The 18,351-nt window shown below is 45.9% G+C and overlaps 1 protein-coding gene across 2 annotated transcripts in view; it reads right to left on the bottom strand.

Moving 5' to 3' along the window:
- Positions 1 to 18,351, bottom strand: part of CDC42BPB (CDC42 binding protein kinase beta) — a 207,285-nt gene that overhangs the window by 44,147 nt on the left and 144,787 nt on the right. The window contains exons 19-23 of one of the 2 annotated variants that reach the window (XM_073608630.1): positions 17,965 to 18,015; positions 17,280 to 17,428; positions 13,196 to 13,290; positions 11,010 to 11,083; positions 1,032 to 1,121 (exon numbers count right to left, since the gene is read on the bottom strand). In XM_073608630.1, coding sequence (XP_073464731.1) covers positions 1,032 to 1,121; positions 11,010 to 11,083; positions 13,196 to 13,290; positions 17,280 to 17,428; positions 17,965 to 18,015 — 459 coding nt within the window. The remainder of the gene's footprint in view (positions 1 to 1,031; positions 1,122 to 11,009; positions 11,084 to 13,195; positions 13,291 to 17,279; positions 17,429 to 17,964; positions 18,016 to 18,351) is intronic. The other variant, XM_073608631.1, reaches the window with a different exon arrangement.

The raw sequence follows: 18,351 nt of genomic DNA, 5'->3' as shown, positions 1-18,351 counted from the left end.
AAACTGAGGCTACAAGTCATACAGCCTCACCAAAACTGGACAATAGAAGATTGGAGAAAAAAAAAAAAAAAGGGAAAAGCTAGTGCTGAACAGCCCGGAAATACCCCTCTGGATTTTATAGACAGACCTGGTCTATAAAATCCAGAGGGGTATTACCGGGCTGTTCAGCACTAGGTTTTCCTTTTTTGTTTTCTATTGGATCAGACGGACCAGGAGTTTACACACACACTGCCAATCCCTGCCTCATCAATAGAAGATTGGAAAAACGTTGCCTGGTCTGATGAGATTTCAGCTGTGACATTCAGATGGTCGGGTCAGAATTTGGTGTAAACAACATGAAATGGATCCATCCTGCCTTGTATCACCGGTTCAGGCTGGTGGTGGGGGTGTAATGGTGGGGGGGATATTTTCTTGGCACACTTTGGGCTCCTTAGTACCAACTGAGCATCTTTTAAACCTCACAACCTACCTGAGTATTGTTGCTGACCATGTCCATCCCTTTATGACTACAGTGTCCCCATCTTCTGATGGCTCCTTCCAGCAGGATAATGCACCATGTCACAAAGCTCCAATCATCTCACCACTGGACAATGAGGTCCCTGTACTCCAATGTCCTCCACACTCACCACATCTCATACAATAGAGCACCTTTGGGATGTGGTGGATTCCCATCATGGATGTGTACAGACAAATCTGCAACTGTGTGATGCCATCATGTCACTATGGACCAAAATCTCTGAGGAACGTTTCCAACACCTTGTTGGATCTATGCCACAAAGAATGAAGGCCAACCCGGTACTAGCAAGGTGCACCTAATAAAGTGGCCGGTGGGTGTGTATACTGCTAGAGATGGGGTAGAAGTGCAAACCTGCTGCATTACACCAAAGGAGCAAAAACACAGGTTTGATTTGAGGATGTACTCGGAGAATGACAGGAAACTGACAAAACAAATGCAGAATCTTTAGTACATACTGTATGCAGACAAAGAAGCAAAGTTCTTCTTCGTCTAGGGACAATACACAAAATCTTACCTCCTGTTGGTCTGATACTGTCGGGACAGAAAGGGATGGTGAGATATCGGGTTTGGGTGTGGAGACCTCCTGATCGCTGATCATACTCGACTGCAACAGAAAAGAGAAATAATCAACAGAGCTGCAAGACTATAGAGAACAGGACTGCAGCCATTGAAATGGTAACACTGCTGCATGTATTTATCATTGGACGGTCTGTGTTTAGAGGGTGGATGAGAGGCGCAGAGACTGTCACCTGCCCACATAGAGAAGAATGACCAGGGCTTCTGATAGTCCACTGCCCTAGCAAGGTATACCAAGTGATCTACACTCTCTAGTCCCCCCCCTTGTAAGAGTCTGCCCTGAGTAAGCTCCACTGTTGGATGCAAGCACAGGTGACCTGGCTGCTCAGACATAAGCACCGTCATATGGGGGAGACTCACACCCCAACATACTCAAAAGACCCCACCCCACTAGAGCAACTGAGTGACAGTGTGCATGGTACACATACCTTGCTGGGGAGTGTCTCTAACACTTGTGGAGTTTCATTCCTTACCACATGAACATGTGAATGCAAAGCCCTTCTTATCCGTTGCTATTACACTGTACTACCAAAAGTATTGTGACGGCTGCCTTTACACACACATGACCTTTAATGGCATCCCAGTCTTAGTCCGTAGGGTTCAATATTGAGTTGTCCCACCCTTTGCAGCTATAACAGCTTCAACTCTTCTGGGAAGGCTGTCCACGAGGTTAGGAGTGTGTCTATGGGAAGGTTTGATCATTCTCTTAGAAGCGCATTTGTGAGGCTAGGCACTGATGTTGGATGAGAAGGCCTGGCTCGCAGTCTCCGCTCCAATTCATCCCAAAGGTGTTCTATGGGGTAGAGGTCAGGACTTTGTGCAGGCCAGTCAAGTTTCTCCACACCAAACTTGCTCATCCATGTCTTTATGGGCCTTGCTTGAGCTCAACCCGATAGAACACCTTTGGGATGAATTTGAGTGGAGATTGCAAGCCTGGCCTTCTCGTCCAACATCAGTGCCTGACCTCACAAATGCTCTTCTGGAAGAACGGTCAAACATTCCCATAGACACACTCCTAAACCTTGTGGACAGCCTTCCCAGAAGAGTTGAAGCTGTTATAGCTGCAAAGGGTGGACCAACTCAATATTGAACCCTACGGACTAAGACTGGGATGCCATTAAAGTTCATGTGCGTGTAAAGGCAGGCGTCCCAAGAATTTTGGTAATGTAGTGTATCTTTAAAGTGTAAGTTCACCTTTACAGAAAACCTGTAAGGTGACCTCACACTGGACCCCCCCCCCCCCCCCCCCAAGTCTCACTGTACTGCAGCCCTGTGATCCTTCTGTCAGGGACCAGAGCACTTTCACCAGTTTTGAAATCCCTGCAGCTTAAAAGTTTTTTTGTCTTTTTCCCCCTTTTATACTTACTTAGGTGAATGGAGCATGGGACCGATGCTGCATCTGTCCCCTGGTGTCTATACACTGAGAACTGAGCCATCGAATATCGCCGTTGGCTCCGTTCTCACAGATCCCCAAGAGGAGAGCTGCTGACTGTCAATCAGCAGCTCTCCTCTCTGCTCCTCCACGCTCACTGGAGTGCTGAGCTGTGGAGGGGGCGGCGGGGAGGGCCAGTCTTAGTCTCCCAGCGGCTCGCTGAGACGGGTATCAGTCCAAGCACCTGGCGGATCCAGACTTTATTGTCGTGATGACGCGGTGCCTGGACTGATATTGGTGCTCTAAAAACAAGCAGCAGAGCCACTTCACGGCACCCCAGTATTATCCGCAGTCCTAACTCTATATACTTTTGAGAGCCTGCATAGTAGAAGCACATGCATTATAATGGATAGAGGGCAGGTAACCCTGAGGGAGGAGCCCATCCCTCCTTAAAGTGGTTGTGAACCCTTTACAACCACTTTATACTACAGACAAGCTTATAATTAGGAGATATCCCTGTATTTGCATGTGCCAATGTCATCGGCACATGCGCACTTAAGCAAACTGAAGCAATGGCACATACATGCCGTTGCTTCAGTTGTACTGTGGCGTCACCGGCGGCTCCCACGCGCATGCGCGGGAATTAACGTCATCGCGGCTCCAGCCAATCACAGCACCAGAGCTGCGATACCTGGAAGTAACCCCCCCGGAGAGATGTCGGCCACCGGAGCGGTGAACGAGGACCGCTGCGGGGGCTTCAATCTCTGCTAATTCATAATGAGCTAGTATGCTATGCATACTAGCTCATTATGCCTTTGTCTTGCAGTTTATTTTTTTGTGGAATTTATTAAAAGGGTTTACAACCACTTTATAGGCACGGAGCAACCCGGACACCCAGCACATAGTACAATGGCAGCAAAGGTGTCCAGTGGGTCCCCTCCCCAATTTAACATCAGTACAAACAACTGGCTACTACCCCCACCTATAAGTGGCCTTCATAGGTCAGTTATAGTCAAGGGCAGTGGTCATTTGTTTGTACAATGAGAATGCATCTAGCCAACCTGTCAGCGCTGCGAGGAGAGAAAGCCAGGAGGATTTCAAATCTCCGGACCAGTAAAGTGATGTTCTGGTCCCTGACAAAGCAGGATTGTGGGACTACAGTACAGCAGAACCAAGGGGGAGGGGGTCCAGTGTGGGGTTATCTTACAGATTTTCTTACACTTTAAACATCTGCCCTCACTACACTAGTGAAATGTCACCCCAACATACCATAGGTGCTGGAAATGAAGACCAACTGTGCAGCAGACAGCAGTTCTAGTGACACGGTGCTCAGATGCAGGAATATAAGGTGTCATGCCCTACTGCAGGGGTCTCAAACTGGCGCCCCTCCAGCTGATGCAAAACTACAAGTCCCATGAAGCATTGCAAGGCTGACGGTTACACTGACGGACTCCCACAGGCAGAGGCATGATGGGACTTTGTAGTTTCGCAACAGCTGGAGGGTCGCCAGTTTAAGACCCCTGCCCTAAGGCTTGCTTGGACAATTAAAAGATTAAAATGTTTAAAGGACAGTATAGGATGAAACACTTGCTGGAGTTGTGAATTTTAAAAGAGAAGATAAAAGTTAGAGAGAGATACAAAAGACAACTAAATAATTGTAACATTAGTGAAGGAGGACAATGGCCACTATTTAATAACAGCACAAAGAGCAAAATGGATGCAGTAACCCAGGCTGTGAAGGCACAGAGTGCCAACACCTTGTTGTATGATCGGGGTCTGGCTTCGAAAGGGGGGTAAAGGAGAACAAAAAAACAAAGTTACTTCTGGTCCACAGATTTCATAGCAGAGTTCCCTTCTACCGCGCGGCACCATCAAGAGTGAAAACATTCCCGGAGTGAAAGATTTCTTAAGCCGGCCACACAAGCACAGCTCCATTTCTGCTGATTTTAGGAAATTGGGACTGCTTCTAGGAAAATTTAGAAGTGCTACTTCGTCTTGGGTAGCCAAGGATCAGTCCAACTCAATCAACCAAAGCGTGATTGGGTGATTTAGAAAATGTTGTTGGTCAATCGATATTTAGTTGATCAAGCCCATTCATACTTGCAAATGGAGCCAATACTGATTACATGCAGGAGACCCAGCCGAGGTACCTAATTAGCCATGGACCGCAGATGTGTGCATCCAGGGCCAATCATCACAGGTAACGGCTCCATGCAGCTCAATCACTTAAAGCGGAACTAAACCTATCAAGTTAACGGGTTTAAACGTCTTATGTAATCCTCCTGATCAATGGTCTCCAAACTGCGGCCCTGGGGCCGGATGTGGCCCTTTGCTTGCCTTTATTCGGCACTTGAGGCAATATTCCTGCCAATGACAGCAATAATGGGGTACTATTCCTTCACTGACACCAATGATGGGGTACTATTCCTCCCACTGACACCAATGAAGGGGCACTATTCCTCCCACTGACACCAATGACGGGGCACTATTCCTCCCACTGACACCAATGACGGGGCACTATTCCTCCCACTGACACCAATGACGGGGCACTATTCCTCCCACTGACACCAATGACGGGGCACTATTCCTCCCACTGACACCAATGACGGGGCACTATTCCTCCCACTGACACCAATGATGGGGCACTATTCCTCCCACTGACACCAATGACGGGGCACTATTCCTCCCACTGACACCAATGACGGGGCACTATTCCTCCCACTGACACCAATGATGGGGCACTAATCCTCCCACTGACAAAAAAAGGGGCACTATTCCTCCCAATAACATCAGATTGGACATGGTTTACTCCCACTGGGCACAGTTTGGCCCCCTGAAGTCTGGAGGACAGTAAACTGGCCATTTCTTTAGAAAGTTTGGAGACCCCCTGCTCCTGATCATCAGGTCATGTTCTTGTACAGATTTTTGTGTTACGTCCTCATTAGTGTTCCTTTACGACTCGTACAACCCCCCAGTGTGGTTATGTTTTGCTCTAACTCGGACTTTAGCACAACTTAATTACTCACTGCATGTGTCAGAATTAAATTGATACTAAAGTCTTGTTTTTTTTCCTTTAAAAATAATAAACATGTTATACTTGCCTGTTCTGTGTAGTGGATATGCACAGAGAAGCCCGGATCCTCCTCTTCCCGGTTACCTCTTCAGCACTCCTGACCCCTCCCTCCTGCCGAGTGCTCCCACAGCATGCAACCTGAGACGAGTCGCAGCTCTATGTGTCCATTCAGACATGGAGCCCCCCTCTCTCTCCCGATAGGTTCACTGACTGATTGACAGCAACAGGAGCCAATGGCGTCGCTGCTGTGTCTCAGCCAATCAGGAGGGAGAGTCCCAGATGGCCGAGGCACTAGTACACATCGCTGGATAGAGATGGGGATCAGGGTAAGTATTAGGGGAGGATGCTGCACACCAAAGGCTTTTTATCTTAATGCATAGAATGCATGAAGGTAAAAAAAAAAAAACTTCTGCCTTTACAACCACTAACTTTTGTATGTGCTATACGGATTTTCGCCAATAAAAAGCAGTTGTATTCCCAGCATGCCAGGATTGCCAACGTTTCACATTTGCTTGTGTTCTCAACAAATTGCCAAACCATCAAATGTCTGGTGTCATAACTGATCACTAAGGATGAGCTCCGGCGTGTTCGCATGCTGCACGTGCAGAGCCCGCCAGGAACTCGGCACTGCACAGCGCTAATCACAAGCAGTGAGACATTTCCCCATGTGCGGCTGCAGAGATCGGGGAATGTCTCACTGCCTGTGATTAGCGCAACGCATTGCCGACTTCCTGGCGGGCTCTGCACGTGCAGCATGCGAACACGCCAGAGCTCATCCTTACTGATCACATATGCAGCATCATGGCAACTGCAGATCAAACCAAGATGGCAGCTTCCTTGGCTGAAAAGGATAGGAGAGTTTAGTTCCGCTTTAATCATTCTCCCAAAAATCAGCTTCGGTTTGGTCATCTTAAAGTGAAACTTTTAGTCAGAAAATGAAGTCCCGCTAGTTGACTTCATGTTGGTGCCTTTTGCAAGTACAGCCATGTAGAACACTAAAAAATAAGTGTCTGTACTGTTTAAAATCGAATACACGGTCTCACCTTGCTCTGCACATGCTCAGTTGTTTTCCGTTTTTAGGCTCTGCTGAGTTTGTAGATGCCGATCTGCTGACAGCCTTAAAGCAGAGGTCCACCCAAAAAGGGAAGCTCCACTTGTCTGCCACCTCTCTCTCCCTCCCCCCCGCCACATTTGGTACCTTTTGGGGGGTGAGCCGGAAGTTCAGCCCTCCTTCTGCACCCTCTAGTCACGCCATTCACAGAGAGATTCCGGCATGATCAGTAGGAAACTGGTTATAAAGCCGCAAGGCATCACTCCTGCTTTCTCTTAGCCAAGATGGCGGCGCCAGCACCCGAGAGCCAATTCAAGAATCGGCTCGGGTGAGGACAACGCTGGATTCATGGACAGGTAAGAGTCCTAATATAAAAGTCAGCGGCTACAGTATTCGTAGCAGCTGACTTAATTTTTGGAGGGGGCGGAACTCTGCTTTAAAGCGTAATTAAACCCTCATATCCTTTACAGCCAAGAAAGCTGCTTCTGTTTGATGTTCAACTGCCATGGTGCTGCACATGCGATCAGTTATGACACCAACCACTTGATGGTTTGACAGTTTGGTTGAGGACACAAGCAAAATGTGACAGCAATTCCAGGAATGTAACTTTTTTGAAATTGTTAAATCGATTTGGTTAAAGCGGGATTCCGTCCTAAAAAAAAAAAAAAAAATTTTAAAGTCAGCAGCTACTAACATTGTAGCTGCTGACTTTAAATAAGTACTTACCTGTCCTGGGTGCCCGCGATGTCGGCCGCCCCAGGCCGACCCGTCCTTCGGCTCTCGGGTCCCGGCACCGCCATCCTAGGAAAGGGAAACAGGCAGTGGAGCCTTGCGGCTTCACTGCCAGTTTCCTACTGCGCATGCGCGAGCGTCGCTCTGTTCTGTGAATGGCCCCGTGGTGTTCTGGGAACATACACAGTTCCCAGAAGACAACGGGGCCGCTCACCGAGGAGAAGAACTCACCGCGGAATAGGAAGAGGCAGATTAGGAAGACTGCCTAGCAACAAGGGTTTAGGTAAGTTTAATTTTTTTTTTTTTTCAGGGTGGCCTTCCACTTTAAGGCCCCTTTCACACTTATACGACTTGTCCCACGATTTTGTACTGCAAAATGGTATGACAAGTCATTCTCCATGATTTTCAATGACTACCATTCATATTGGTGCAACTTTAAGTCGTGCCGACTTCAAAGTAGTCCCTGCACTACTTTGGTCCAGCTTCCATGCGATTTGTACTCCATAGACCTCAATGTTAAACCCTCAAGTAGCTTGCAAATCGTACCTGAATAATATAGACACGATTTCAGTACGACTTTGTAAGCACAAGCCTCACACCATGTATGTTTTCATTTGTTAATGCCAAAGTTGTGGAAAAGTCGTACAAAGTAGTACTGCTCCCAAATCGCGGCAAAATAGCGGCCACAAAATCGCGGTAAAATCGTGCAACTTTGAAGTCGTATAAGTGTGAAAGTTATATTTTCTAATTTACTACTGGGGCTATGGGATTTAACAACATGGTGGCCTCCAGAAAGAAGAACCAGGAACAATGCTGGAGGCAAGTTACAGCACACATTAATTATGGTAATTATAAATGTGAAATGTAGGTTCCCTGCTAAAGAACATTATTTTTTTATCAAGATGTTATAAAATAAAGTTCCGCTTTAACTGAAGTGAGAGCTTACAGCAATTGCAAGCAGCAGGCTGTGGACCACTGCGCCCATTTTGGAGGTAAACCGCTTAATCGGATGCTTGCACTCTTGAAGGTCAGATAAGGATTTGTACTACCAACCATTGGGGTCACGGAGGGAGACTGTGAAAGCAGTCTATAGGTAAATAAACATGGTGCAGCTACATATAGAAGTGGCATATACAGTAGTTCCCAGAAGCAAGGCATGCAGTTCATATAGCAAACAACTAATATCTGAGGAAACAGTGTAAATTCACAAGTGAGGATCCACCTATCGCAGACTAATAATGCACAGTACTAAAAAAAAAACAAAGAAGGGTGACTTCTGATTGGCCGCTAGGAGTTAGAGCACTCTGCACTTTGCTTTATTAAATACAGGCCCATAGGTTGTGGGGTTATAGACTATTAGGTGGTGACTAGGTTAAAAGTGCCCGATTTTAAGATGGTCACAAAAGCTGTGAGTAGACTTACATCTTCCCAATAGGCTAGGAGAGAGGACGTGGACGAGGTAGACATTGGTTCCTTGTGGTGACAAACATGAGGGACACAAAAATCAGCACTATGTACCCAGAAATTCACAATTTTCAGAGTAATGGGCACAGCAAATCATTAAGAACTGGCTGGCCGGATCTTTCTAACACCCCAAAATAGGACAGAAATAAAGCTGTAAAAAAAAGACAGAGGACTACCTAGAAGATACAGCTCCAGGTCATCACCAGAGAGGAACATAAGGAGCCAGAACTTTGTATTACATGTCAGATTCTCACAAATCACCATACACAATGCTAAAATAATGGATGCTTTAGACACAAGATAAATATTGACAACAAAAATAAAAATATAATAGAGATCCAGAATCCCAAAATTAAGGCCGAACTTGAGTTAAAAATGGAAGTTCTGCTCTTTCTATTCCCTCTCCCACTCAGATCGCCTAGGAAGTTCCCTACCACCCCCCCCGCCCGCAGCCTCCTGGGAGGCTTCACAGGTCCCAAGAGGCTGCGGGCAATTCCTAAAATGCAGGGCGACTCGCACATACGTGCTGAGAAGCTGCAAGGGGTCACAGCCTGCTTCCCAAAGTCAGGTACAGAACCAGTCCAGGTGAGGACAGAACTGGATCCCTGGACTGGTAAGTGTCCTTTTAATAAAAGTCAGTAGCCACATTTGTACCAGCAGACTTTTATGCAAAATAACTGAAGATTCTCCTTAATTGTTTGCTTTAGAAACAGTACAATCATTTTTCTGTATTAACTATAAATGTAAAAAAAAAAAAAAAAAAAAAAAAAAAAAAAAACTGTAGGCCAGTCCAGGATATCCCCTTATATTATCAGTATGCCTCAGTTTTGTAGCAAAGCAGTGCCAAGATAATGATCATAAACACAGATGGGTGAGGCCTATGCCCTTTAATGCAAGGATCCCCAACCCCAGAGCCAAGGACCAGTACCGGTCTGTGGCCCGCTGATGACCGGGCCGCACGGCAGGAGGTGAGCAGCAACCGCAAAGCGCTATCACGGACCATGGTCGCTGCTCACCTCCTGCTGTGCGGCCATGTGTATGTGTGTCTCCCTCCTCATTGGCTGAAACAGCAGTGGCGTCATTGGCTCCCGCTGCTGTCAAAGTCAGTGAGCCAACGAGGAAAGAAGGAGGGGGTGGGGCGGGGCTGAGCCACGTCTCCGTGTCTGAATGGACACACAGAGCAGCGGCTCGGCTCAGGTGCCCTCTTAGCAAGCTACTTGCTACGGGGGCACTTGGCAGGAAGGGAGGTGCCAGGAGAGCCAACGAGGGACCCAAGAAGAAGACGATCTGGGCTGCTTTGTGCAAAACCATTACACAGAGCAGGGAAGTAGACTTTAATATCACTTTAAAGCATGTAAAATGCCACGGTCTACTTATACCCGAGGCAGTGAAGCTTTAAGCTTCAGCCCAGGTTTACATTGATGCATGCGATTTGACATGTTAAATCGGCAGCTGTTGGCGGTAATGGCCCCTTCCAAATCGGTGTGACGCCGACTTTGCGTTGCCGCACCAATTCCCAAATGTAGTTTCTGTACTACTTTTGGCAACTTTGGGTGCGATTTCAATAGACATCTGTGCAGGAACCCGCACAGATGTCTCTGAAATCACCCCCCCGAAGTCGGACTGACATGCCGGTATGAAATCGTGCGACTTCAGCTGAACTCACACAATTTCATTCCCGCAGCAATGTGAACCTACGCTTACAGCCAGTCTCCTACTGCGCATACGCGAGTTGCACCGCACATTCTGAATGGTCCTGCTGTGTTCTGAGACCTGTGTCCCCCCAGAAGGGGGGGTGGACATAATTGAAGATTTCTGCGGCGATCTTACCAGGAGGTGGGAGCCGGTATCTGTCAAAATCAGGTACCCGCTTCCCCATCTCCCCCACAAATTGCCAAATGTGGCAGTGAAGGAGGGGGGGGGCTGGTGTATGCAGACAAGCTTCCCCTCCCGGGTGGGGCTCTGCTGTAAACCGCATTAAAACAAGGGGAGCTGAAGGGTGCAATCTTTGTGTTGCACTAATGAGCAGGAAGACCAGTATTCTTACATAATAAGCAAATTTGGTAGCACCCATATACAGATACCATTAAAGAAAGTCTCACCTAAACACTAAACAGCAGACAAAAGTGAAAATTCAACTTCTCAAAACGGAATGTTTTGAACACAAGGTGAAGCAGCAATATGGGACGTGATTCCATGAAACTGAAGACTGCTAAATACTTACTCTCAGGTCATGTGGCAGGGGAGATGTGTTAAAGTAATCAAATATGGAATCGTGGAAATCTGTCAGTTTCAGCCCTAAGAGGAAACAGAAAAAAAAATCTAATAAAATGTTCTATTAAAAAAAAAAAAAAAAGAAACGTTACCATTGATTTCTGCATTTTGTCGAGTTGAATAACCAGGAGGTGTGTTCTCTTCCTCCTCCCCCCTTACAACAGTCCTGTCGTCTGATATGCCCCTGCATTCAAAATGTTTAAGTAAAGCTTAACCCCAGGCAGATATTACATACACAGATGAATGTAATTGTGGATCTATCAAACATCAATGTATGTAATTGCAATGCAGCTAGTGTAGTTACTAGAATTTAAAGGAACACTAAAAGGTTCCCTTTTTGTTTTCTTATAAAACAAACATGTTATACTTACAGTTGGTTTTGCACAGAGTTGCCCCCGATCCTCCTCTTCTGGGGTCGCTGCGCTCCTGGCTCCTCCCTGCATCGAGTGACCCGTCGGAGAAGCGTTCTCCTTTGGGGCACCTGTGTGGGCGCGCGCGCCTGTGTCCTGCTGCTGTGTCCATAGACACATACAGCAGGACTCAGCACCGGCGCCCGCGTCATTGGAGTTGATTGACAGCAGTGGGAGCCAATGGCTGCGCTGCTATCAATTTAATCCAATCAAGCGCCGAGACACCGGTCAGAGGGGGTTTGCGTGTCTCCGGCGTGGGAGCGAACGGCGAGTAAAACGGGGGGAGGGGATGGTGCACTACAAGAAGTTTTTCACCTCAATGCATAGAATCAGTGAAGGAGAAAAATTACTTATTTACAACATTTACTGACAGAAACTAAGAAAATCTTTTTTTTATTTTAAATTGTCAGTTGTTTTATTTAGCAAAAAATAATTAACCCAGCAGTGATTAAATACCACCAAAAGAAAGCTCCATTTGTGTGAAAAATAATGATAAAAATTCCATATGAGTACAGTGCTGTTTGACCGCGCAATTGTCATTCAAAGTGTAAGTGTGCTGAAAATTGGCCTGAGCAGGAAGGGGTGCCCGATAGGAAGTGGTTTAGGCCTCATGTACACGGGATGCTGTTCAACCTCTGCTGAATAATTTAACTTGACAGCTAGAAACTGGCGTCTAAAAACGGCTGTTTAGCCGCATTTACGTCTAGAAGCGTTTGTTTAAAAAAAAAAAAAAAAAAAAAAAAAAAAAAAAAAAAAAAAAAGGGGTTTTTAATTTTTTTGTTAAAATGAAAAACGTCTGTAAACGAAACGCTGCTAAACGCAAGTTACAGCGTTTAGCAGTGTTTACAAGCTGTTACAGGCATTTGACGCTTCAAATGCCTCTGAACATCCGTCTGAACCCATTTTTTGCGTTCCAAAAAAAGTTTCTAAACTCAAATGCCTAGAAACGACTATAAACGTCCCTGTGTACATGTACTGATAAGATAACAGAGGAGAGTTCAGGGGCAGCTGAAAAAAAATGCCCAACTGCTCTTAGGCCCCTTTCACACGGGCGGTTAGAATTCAGCTTTTAGCTGTGGGTAGATCAAGTTATCTACCGCAGCTAAACTCACACAATGCTTTCCTATGGCCCCATTCACACATTGCATTTAGCAACGGTTTCGTTACATGGGATTTGGTGCGGTTAGAAAAAATAACTTCGACCAGGACCGATTTTATTGCAGCTATCTGCACATAACTGCAGGTAATCGCAGTGTACTATTTCTCCTGCAGACAGCAGCGGCAACAAGGAAAGAAAAACAGGAAGCACATCAGAAATGGCAAGAATGTTCCAACGCAGGTAAACGCAGCTAATCGCAATGTACAACTGCAAGTGAACGCTGTGCCAGGATTCTCTGAATTTCAAAATAACAAAACATGCTTTTAACAGCGGCAGAACAGCCGCCCGTGTGAAAGAGACCTTAAATGCCCGTTTACCAGCAGCAGTGTACATGAGGCCTAATATGTTCCTAAAACAGAGAGGATAGAAGTGAATAATAGAACCATTTAAACCATTTAAAAAATTCAGCTTCCCACTCCCCAGCTTTCTGTCGTCTTTTTTTTCAAAGATAGATTTGTGATTGCGTTGTAGAAACCTGAACAGTCTCATGTATGCTTGGGTTATAGAAAGAGGAATCACTTTCCAAAGTCTAATTGTACGCAGGGATATGCACCGCCGACTACTAACCGCTGTTGTCTTTGAATTTATCCTCCAACTTTTTCTTCAAGTTTTCCATTTCTTCTAATAGCTCTTTATTTTTAGCCTCTGCTTCTTTTAGTTTGCTGCGGGTAAAAAACACACATTAACAATGAAAACCAGAGTCCCTTATATACAGTATCTTCTCTTTATGAAATATACAAGAACTATTGTAAGATTTCCCAAAGAAAACAGGTTTAGAAGTTACACCTTGTGCGGCCCAGACAAACCTCACCATACACATAGCAATCTGACTGTACAATTCAGGTGCCTTACCTATGGGATGGACTCCGTTGGAGTCCACCTGCTCAGCGGGGAATCTGCATGTCGATCCCCACTGAGCAGGCGGGTGGGCTGGTCTGTGTCCGCTCATTCAGAGCAGACACAGACACACAGCCTGCTCTCCTCTCCGGGTGGTGGGAAGTAAATGGACCACCTGTCTGTTGACACCCGAATGACATCCGATCCAATCTGCCAGAGTGATGGAGGACGGATGAACAACGGATCCCCATCCGTCTTTTTTTAGCGGACCGGATTGGATGGCGGTGGGTGTCGACAGGCAGTCCATTTACATCCGACTGCCTATAGAGGAGACTGGAGGGTCCAAATAAAAAACTGACAGGCGGACCCGATGAGTCGCCTGTGTGAAAGGGCCCTTAGATTTAACAGAATAACAAAGTTGATGTTGTTGGACTCAGAGGATATAGTACCACATCCCTGATAGTGTGACTAAAGATTTAGACTTTAGATTTCCCAACAACTATGTAGTGCAAGGAATGCAAACAAAGAAAGGAAACGAAATCTCCTGCACTTCAGAGAAGTGTGCTGAAAAGGACAGTCTGGGATCTTCAGCTGATCAGATTTCCGCACAGGCTATGCTGCCCCTCATAACAGGCTGGGGGAACATAGAAGGAAAACTGAAAAGTGATGGCGAACCTTGGCACCCCAGATGTTTTGGAACCACATTTCCCATGATGCTCCACTAAACTACAGATGGCATGAGAATCATGGGAAATGTAGTTCAAAAACATCTGGGGTGCCAACGTTCGCCATCACTAGTACATTACCTTTGCACCAATTTATTATTAAAAGAGAATGTTGACATATACTCACAAACAATATCAATTGGGCATGACAATGTCCAGAAGGTGCTCCAACCACCCTAGTCTGCTAGACAAGTCCCAAATGTGAGATGTATTTCCAAAAAAGCTGACGCGTTTCGAGGCGGGCCCACCTCTTCCTCAGAACAGCAGCTCAGAAGAAGAGGTGACCTCCCCTCAAAAAATGCGTCAGTTTTTTGGAAACTCATCTAACATTTGGGACTTATCTAACAGACTAGGGTGGTTGGAACACCTTCTGGACTTTGTCATGCCCAAATGATATTTTTTGAGAGTATATATCAATATTCTCTTAATAATAAATTGTTGCATAGGTAACGCGCTAGGCTGGTGCGCCCTCTGTTCCTTATCTATGTAGTGCAAGGGTCTGACCTACTAGTTAAAATAAATTGATCAGATTGTCAGAGTGTAAAGCAGGGTACACACAGGCTGAAAATCATCCCGTTCAACAGGAATCCGACAACTTTCAGTCCGTGTGTACTGTTGTCTGTCCAACACTCTAATGACTGGCTTCTACTGAACAGTCATGCTGTAAAACCAGCATTTCATTAGGGCTTTCAGTCAATGGCTGGAGCACTGATCAGTGTATTCTGATTGGGAGGAGGGGAGTTGCCCCCCCGTCAGAATATAATTGCACAGTGGGAAAGATCTCTGCATCCACATCGTTTGTGTTGATGCAGGGATCTGTCAGATCTATTCCCTACTTAAGTTAACCTGTTCACGAAAAAAAAAGGTGAACACACACCTTAACCCGCTTGCTGCATTTGCCTCAATGGGTGATCAGCTGTCACTGCCCCCACAGCCAGGGTGTAGCAGGCCGAGGATTTAAAATATTCGCTCCTCTTCTCCTATAGGGACGGATCAGAGCGATTCCGATTGTTCTGTGCCAGCGTTGACAAATTGGAAATCGCTCTGATCTGTCCTGGAAGCCCTACAGAAAAGGGGGGGGGGGGCCGAGATTTCAAATCCCTGGATTGCTACACTCTGTCTGATATCACCCACAAATATAAGTGAAGCGGGTCTGGGGGGGGGTGTTGGTTGAACAGCGTAGGTCGTAGGGTGTTCACCTTTTCATTGTGAAAAGGAGAACTTTACAAAAGTCATTTATCATTTTGGTAAAGGAGATTGAACAAACATTGAACAATCAAGACGTGTATGGTGCGTCTTAAAAAATGGCCCTTTCATGAACATGGGTGTCAATGAAGCCTAGCCCAGCCAACGTTAGCAGGGTCAGAAAGCATCAGCTAACTTGACAGTAGCTTCTAAATTTGCTTTCCAGGATAACTAACATTATTTTATAGGATATGCATGCCTTTTATTTGGCACTTGTTTTAAAGAGGGAGTCCACCTGAAAAAAAATTATTAAAAGCCAGCAGCTACAAATACTGCAGCTGCTGACTTTTAATAAACGGACACTTACCTGTCCTGGAGTCCAGCGACGTCGGCAGCCGAAGCTGAGCAATAACTCGGCTCTCGGCTGCTGCTGCCGCCGCCATTCTCGGTGAGGGAATAAGGAAGTGAAGCGTTGCGGCTTCACTTCCCGGTCCCCTAATGCGCAAGTCGCGCTGCGCGTCCTAAGTGGTCCCCGCTATCTCCTGGGACCTGTGTGTTTCCCAGGAGACAGCGGGGCAGTGCGGGAGGGGGTGTGACTCCCGCGGGAGTCTATTCCCGGAAATGGGTGCAGATACCTGTCTAATACAGGTATCTGCACCCCCCTCCCCCCTGAAATGTGCCAATTGTGGCACCGGAGGGGGGGAGGAATTAGATGAGGGGAAGTTCCACTTTTGGGTGGAACTCCGCTTTAATAAATACTCTGATCGTATTTTTTTATTTTAAGATTTCAAACTTTTAAACACACTCTAATATCAATGTTAGCTACAGCAAAGTGAGTGCAGAGACAGGCGCAGAGACAGGCGCAGAGACAGGCGCAGAGACAGGCGCAGAGACAGGCGCAGAGACAGGCGCAGAGACAGGCGCAGAGACAGGCACAGAGACAGGCACAGAGACAGGCACAGAGACAGGCACAGAGACAGGCACAGAGACAGGCACAGAGACAGGCACAGAGACAGGCACAGAGACAGGCACAGAGACAGTTGCTGCCACCAGGCCTGTTTGTAAACAAACTTCATGTGATCATTGTCACATAGTTACATAGTAGGTGAGGTCGAAAAAAGACACAAGTCCATCAAGTCCGTCCTATGTGTGTGATTATATGTCAGTATTACATTGTATATCCCTGTATGTTGCGGTCATTCAGGTGCTTATCTAATAGTTTCTTGAAACTATTGATGCTCCCCACTGAGACCACCGCCTGTGGAAGGGAATTTCACATCCTTGTCACTCTTACAGTAAAGAAATCTCTATGTAGTGTGCAATCATGTGATCACCATGGCTGCCTGTTATGGTGATCACATGATTGAGAAGCACATAATTCCCCTATTCGTTCACATGAGACCTCCAAAATTTAGTGTTGGTTTAGTGACAGAACCAGAAGCACACACAGGTGCATGCAAGCTAGTTACAATGACATGATCGAGAACCAGGTCACTTCCCAATAATTAGTGTGAGACCTCTGGAATTTAACGTTGGTGTAGTCACAGAATGAAAGCAGACAGGTGCATGCAGCTAGTCCCCTGATGACATGATCGAGAACCATGTCACTTTCTAATTGTTGGTGTAAGACCTCTGGAATTTAACGTTGGTGTAGTCACAGAACGAAAGCAGACAAGTGCATGCAGCTAGTCCCCTGATGACATGATCGAGAACTGTGTCACTTCCCAATTGTTGGTGTAAGACCTCTGGAATTTAGGGTTGGTGTGGTCACAAAACTAGAAGCGCACACAGGTGCATGCAGCTGATTCCTAGCAAACTAACAAATGCTGTAGTTCACCTGTAGCTGCTATAAAGCTTCGCTATAATCCCCAGAACTAATGAAAGCAATATAAAGCAAAGATTACTTCTCGAATGTGATGTTGGTATCTTTTACTTTCCGCAGCTCTTCCTGCACCATTTGTTTGGCTCGTATTTCGGCGTCCAGTGCTGACTGCAGCTCCAGCCGTGCGGACATGTCCAGTTTTTGGCTACGTCGGACCTTCCACAGAGGATCCTGGAAAATAGTTCAGGACATTTTATAAATTGGCACAAACAGCTGTAACTAAAGTTACCACATCAGCCTTTGTATTAATTAGCAGGCACATTAGATAAAGAAGTTTGAAAAGAAAACGACAAGCCGCACCCCCAGAGCAAACCAAATCAGTGAAATGCAACAGTCGCTTTGTTGCTATGGGTTATTGTACTGACATCTGATACAGGCGCTTTATTGTACTACTTCTGGATGAAGGCATTTACACACACAAGAGGTTATTTGAATAAAATACTTTTGCGGTGTGCCTTAGATAAAAAATATATCTATGGATCATTATTTTTACCAAATGCATGATGCAATCTACACCATGTGCCCCAACAGATTTTTTTTATAAACGTGTTTCATTAAAAATAAAATTGGTATAACAGAAATGATTTGCCGTTTACATGCAAAGAAGAGAAAGAAAGAAGTCAATAAGATTATTACAGAATCGCCTCCAAAATCCCATCACCAGAGTGACCCTTCACCACACCGATGCAGAGTACCGGGAGACTCACCAGCCTATCTGTACTGTAAGGTGCCAGGCCGTGCTGGTATGGCATGTCGTGCTACAGCAACAATCAGAATACAATGTATGTTACCAGAAATGGACATAACCACATTGACTGGATTCTATAGGACTGGATACAGGAGATTCACAGAGGGTTCAAAAGCAAATAACTAGACTAATAAAACAGGAGGAGAGGTTCTGGCTGACTGTGAAAGGAGAGAAAAATGTCTTTGTTTTAAATTTAAAAAAAAAAGTAACTTGGGAGCGATATAATTTAAAGTATAACTAAAGGCAAAACTTTTTTTTTTTTTTTTTAGTTTGGGAGTGGAGAGGGATTAGAACCCCTGTGTCAGTTTTTATTGATGTCTGTGCCCCCTGTTAGGGAGATCCCCCC

This window comes from Aquarana catesbeiana, linkage group LG13 (genome assembly GCF_042186555.1).
Source record: "Aquarana catesbeiana isolate 2022-GZ linkage group LG13, ASM4218655v1, whole genome shotgun sequence".
In the NCBI taxonomy this organism is placed as follows: Eukaryota; Metazoa; Chordata; class Amphibia; order Anura; family Ranidae; genus Aquarana; species Aquarana catesbeiana.
The sequence above is the reverse complement of the archived record's forward strand: the minus strand, read 5'-3'. Positions and strand labels throughout refer to the sequence as shown.